The sequence below is a fragment of the Athene cunicularia genome, assembly GCF_003259725.1.
Source record: "Athene cunicularia isolate RWA chromosome 5 unlocalized genomic scaffold, athCun1 chr5_part1, whole genome shotgun sequence".
Classification (NCBI taxonomy): domain Eukaryota; kingdom Metazoa; phylum Chordata; class Aves; order Strigiformes; family Strigidae; genus Athene; species Athene cunicularia.
In genome coordinates, this window is record NW_020799101.1 from 15,714,627 (window position 1) to 15,720,219 (window position 5,593).

Genomic DNA, 5,593 nt, shown 5'->3' on the forward strand with positions numbered 1-5,593 from the left:
TTGCAATGAAATTGAACAGGAAGATTTCTGTAATTAAATGAGATTAATTCTATATTCAAAACAGCAACACTAAAAAGAACTGTGGAAAACGCAGCACTGTTACACTGAGCACAGGACTGAGCAGGCTTTATAATAACTAATTAAATAAACTGCTGTACAAATGATGTGCTTTTATGCCCCTTTCTCTACTCAGTATCTTTCCGGCTGAACAGGCTGCACTATATCTCCTGTTGTCTTCTTCCATGCCTGTACGTACACATACTTTTATAGTTATGGGAACAGATATCTCACTTGTCTTCAGTCTATTCTGCAGTGTGGCTGTGGTGGAAAAGAAGTTTCCTTCTCTATTTCCTTTCTGGTATATTATTGTTATGTTGTTATTATTACTGTTACTACTACTACTACTACCAGAGTTTATATTCTATTTTAAACACAGAACTATATATTTGTTCTTCCCCAAAGAAACAAGAGACAAAATATAAGAAAGAACAAGACTACGATATAAAATGGGACGTTATGCAATTTATTCATTTTGATTCATAAAAATATAAATATTTATCTAAGGATTTGCCTCAGATGAAAGATATTACAAAATAATACCGTATCAGTGGCCATCACTGATATTTTTACATATAAAACCTGAAAATAATCTTTATGTAGTTGATGAGCAATTGTGTAACACTTTACTGGATAAAAAAAAGGGTGAGATTTTGAGAAGAATACTGGGTTTCTTTGCTTTTTTTTTTTACAGTTTACGTACACTTTCTTTGTGGTACATTGTCTTGTACAATATTTATGCACTGAATATATTTGAAATGCACAAAAAATTATTCAAATTTTCCATGCTACCATGAAATTGCAAACAATTTAAAATGTTGTTAAAAATTACTGGACCTATTCTATAATTGCTTAAATACAGCTATCAGCTGAAGGTTAAGCTCATATTTGCTCTTTAATACATGTTATAATTTTATGTACAGTGTTATTGTTGGTATAGTAGTTGTCACCACAGCTAAAATGCAACAGAATTTTAGCCAGCTTATGGCTTTCTGTAAAGAAACCAGACTTCTGATCATTAGAGTTTTTCTTTCAAGTCACTGATAATTGATAAGACAGGTTAGATAATTTGGTATAAAATTCTGGTATCACATGTTATGCATTTGAATGGATAACAAAAAAAGAAAGGCAAATGTGAAGAAAAATACAGTCAGGTGATTTACTTTAAGAAATAATTAGCTTAGTCTGTGAATGCCAGATCAGTGCAATTCATATTAATTTTTAATGCCATTTGAAATAAGTTGTAATATCAAAATGAAGATGGAACCAAGAACCATTAGGTTAAATTACTTCTGACTGGAAGCATGTTGAAATATGAAGACTTTTCTCTGAACGATACCCAGCTCAAAGGAAATCCACAGGGAATAAATTGTGAAAAAACTTCTAAAGCCTTTTGCCTGAAGTATTTCCCCACAAAGACGTAAATGACAGGGTTAATGCAACTGTTGGTGGTAGCCAGAGTATAACCAAACTGCTCACCAAAGTTGAGCAGTTCTCCCCAGAAGCAGCCTCTGATAACTTCCATCTGATATAATATATCAAGGAATACAAAAAAATGGTAAGGAGTCCAGCACAAAAGAAACATCAGTACCACTGCAAAGATCAATCTGGTAGCCTTTGTGCCTTTGTGCTCCTTGCAACTCTTTGTTCTGAGAGCAATTTTTTCTCTTGCGTTTTTTTGTAGGGAACAAATAGTAGAAAAATTAAGGAAGATGATTGCTGTAGATGGCAGTGCAAAGCCTACTATGTTGAATACTAGGCTTTCAGCTGTTATCCACAATGGGGTGGGGAAGTCTAAAGTGCATGCTGAAATATTCCACAGAGGAAAATGTTTCACAGTCCGAAACATAAAGGTTGGGATGCTGAGAAGGATGCCAAAGAACCAGGTGAGCAAGCAGATCCTTTTGGCCATAGTTTTGCTCCGTATCGCTCTGTGGTTCAAGGTATGAACAAAAGTGAAATAGCGATCCGTGCTGACTGCCACCAGCAAGTAGATGCTCGTGTACATGTTTAGGATGATGGATGCGCTGGTGCTGCGACAAAGGAAATTGCCAAATGGCCAGTTAAATTCATTCCTGATGTTCTCTGCCCAGAAAGGAAGGCACATGAGGAAGATAAGATCAGCAACAGCTAGGTTCATAAGGTAGATTTCAGCTATCTTCAGGGGGCCCTTGTGCAGTGAATAAGTGAAGAGAACAAATACATTTCCAAGCATTCCAATAACACAGATGGCGTCAATGTACTTGGGTACTATATAGTACACGATTTCCCACCAGTCATTCAAGTCCAGGCAAATAGCCGAGTTGTTCATGTTTTCACTCAGGTTTGAAGATGGAACATTCAGTAGAGGAGTTTCAGTCATTTTTTTTTTTTTTAATTCTGAAGTGAGCAGGAGATGTCTTTGAAATAAGCGAAAGGAACTGCAAAAAAGAAGCATAAAATTCCAGAAGTTGTCTCCCATCAATGGTGTAACAAACATATAACTACTGGTAAATCTATATTAGTGCTCACTGATTATTGTAGGCTTGATGCTTCATATGTGCAATGGTGAGTAATGTTCCCAGCACTGGCAAGGATGGAACTTCACCTTAAGAAATTTCCTCTCTTTGCTGCCATTGTTTAAAGTGACACAGAGGAAGGAAAGTGCCAATTTAGTGTAAATAGTTCTGTATGTCTGCTCCAGACTGATGACAGAAACAGACATAGCCAAATTCCAGCCCCCTGAGAGTAGTGGGACTCACACCGGTGACACGCAGCTAGCTTTGCACCCTTCCCTGCCCTTTCTCTCACTCTTATTTTCTGTGCTGTGTATAATTTCAGCAGGATGATGACCATTTCCCCAGAGCTGGGAAAGCTACTCACTCTCTGTGTGCATCACTTGTTTGCTTAACTTTGCATTCTTTTGTTCCCTCTCAGTTCCCCCTATACTGAACTTTGCGTTCAAAGTTCCCATTAGATTAGACAGCCTATTGCCCTCAAATGTCAGCAGTTGTAATAATAAAATATCAACTCCTCTAAAATATTCTTGCCTGAAGGAAAGGCTTCTTCAGCTCCAAGTTCACAGCACTCTTCTCCAGTTCAAAAATTTCATTTGAGTTCAGCTGGAGAGAGGCAGCTCCAGTCTCCAAAGCATTTAGGTTTTTATAGCACTGGAAATAGTTTTATTTTTCTCTAGTAACTCCATGGGAGATTGTGCGGGAATGAGAGCATGGTAAAACATTATCCTCCACTGGCTGCCAGAGCTGCCTCCTGAGGTGACTTTATTCTCCTGTTATGCTCAACCATAGTGGGTGGACTGTGTTTTTTACAGGGATTCAGTCTCAGAATCATTATGATAGGGAAGACATTACTGAGCCTGTGGTGACATCCATTTCTGTATTTCATATCCAAGTGGAGCATGTTAATCATAAAAAAGAATGCATTAAAAAAAAAAAAATCAATATTTTTCAGTCAGTCATCCTGAATTTTAACTTTTTGTTACGGCTATTTAACTCTGCTCTTTCAGTTTCTGTACTTTTACACCAAGGAGGCAGCTAAGGAGGAAGTTTCTGAAGGAAGCATTTAGGACCACTGTTCATTTCTTTCACATGTATGTACAACCTTAGCGATGTCTGCATCTGAGCACCTTGCAATACTTATCTCTGTGATGCCTCTAGAAATTCGTTAAGTACTAATATTTCACATCGTGCAATTTGGTATTTAATGCACCGAACATTTTTCATCATTGCGGAATTAAATGAGCAGCAAAGTTTTATCTGAGTTCATAAACTCACTTAAGCTGGCAGTCTTGTCAGGGAGCTGGGCTATAACCCAAGTTATAATATCTTGCTGGCTTTGAACATCTTCTCTCAAAACAGCTTGTATATTATCTAGTCCACTGACAGTCTCATGCAAACTAGGACAACTTGAGAGGATCTAAAACTTTAGAGAACACACATAGAGCAAATAAATGGCTGATAAGCATCAAAGAGGCTCTCTGTGAGACAGCAAGAAACTATTTGTGAGACAGCAGGAATCTAACCTTTTTATAGCAGGAGGCTGGCTAAGGTCCGAGAGTAATGGAAGAAAATCTGTAACTTTATATGTCAGAAATATTGTAGAAGAGAGACAGCAGTTAAACATTTCCGTTTATAAATATAAATATGTATTTATATAATATATATATTTATAGATTATCTATAGATATATATAGAAATATATATTTTACTAAATATAGAGGGAAAAGAAGTGCTTATTTTCCTTGCTCGCCTATTTTCTGATGATTTTTTGCTATCAGTTTATGCCAGTCAATTTGCCCACTGTCTGTGATCTCTGGGCTGGAGCCACAAATTTATTCATTATGGGCTAAACTAAAAATTTCAGGAACATTCACTTTCCATTGAAGCTTAGATCTGAGCCACAGCTAAATCTGACTTCTTGTTCAGCTAGTAATTGTACAAGAAGTTTCTGTAGAGTTTGTCATGGGGAAAATTTCTTCAGAGTCTACTAGCCAGTGTCCAAGCACTACCACAAGCCACAAGCCTTTTATAAACCTAGAGGTCAGATGTCTTTCTGACAGAAAATGCAATTCATTTTCAGTTGCTTAATTTCATTTCTTCTTCAAAGGCAATTTTCTTCTGTAAGTATTCTTAAGTATTTAGCGCTAATGGACAATTAGCCTCATGAGTAGTTTTCAGTTTCTGTACTTAACACGTTCCAGTCATCTTGAGGCAAATAATGACATATTTTTCCTACTTTGAACTGCTTTCTGATTAATTTCCTTGTACAGTGAATCTATCAACATTATTACTATTAATAGATCTTGCCCGGTTAGGATAGTGTTATTCTGGGAACACTAAATAAGTACAACATTGGGAGCAATCTTAAAACCAAAGATTACTTTGTAAGAGAAAATTATTCAAATAGCTAAACATGTTCAACTATAAAGAGATTTTATAAAATTAATCATGTTTTTACACATAAAGATAACTAATCCTGACCTTCACAGTTAGTGAAAAAGAAAGGGAAACTTACTACGCGGCACAGATCAGAACTGAGAGCACAACAGACTTTTTTAATATAAAAAGAACGTGAAATAATTTTAATAAATGTAAGACATTAAAAACAGAGAGACATACCTACTCCTTGTCCTTTCTGGCACTTTAGGCAAAGTTTCAAATTCAGAAGCAGTTGGTAAATAACAGTATAGAGGTTACTGAGGGAATTCAAAGATACATCCTGAGGCACCACTGAGTGACTGAGTTCTGTCTGAGTGCTTTGTTGGCCATGTACGATGTGTGTGATCTTATGTTTTGGAAGAAAGCCCGGATTTTTTTTTTTTTTTTTTTAACTTCTCCAGAAGTCAGCTGTAGTAATTTTCAAAGCATGTGAAATATTTTGTTCTCATTGTGAAATCATATAAGCTATATGCTATGACTTTTGTCCTCCTGTGACCACTAAGTAAAGCTCTCAATTACAGATCTTTGACAATTAAAAGTTTCTTTGTATGATTAACCATGTCTGTAACAATGACAATTTTATCTGACTGCTCTCTCAG

General features: G+C 36.2%; 1 protein-coding gene across 1 annotated transcript; it reads right to left on the reverse strand.

The window, feature by feature from the left end:
* Positions 1–1,333: 1,333 nt before the first annotated feature.
* On the reverse strand, positions 1,334–2,419 carry BDKRB1 (bradykinin receptor B1). The gene has a single exon (XM_026850060.1). The coding sequence runs from the start codon at positions 2,417–2,419 to the stop codon at positions 1,334–1,336; it is 1,086 nt and encodes a 361-aa protein (XP_026705861.1).
* Positions 2,420–5,593: the final 3,174 nt, after the last annotated feature.

Excerpts from the sequence above, each read along its gene's own strand:
- BDKRB1 (XM_026850060.1), bottom strand. The coding sequence starts at position 2,419 with ATGACTGAAACTCCTCTACTGAATGTTCCATCTTCAAACCTGAGTGAA.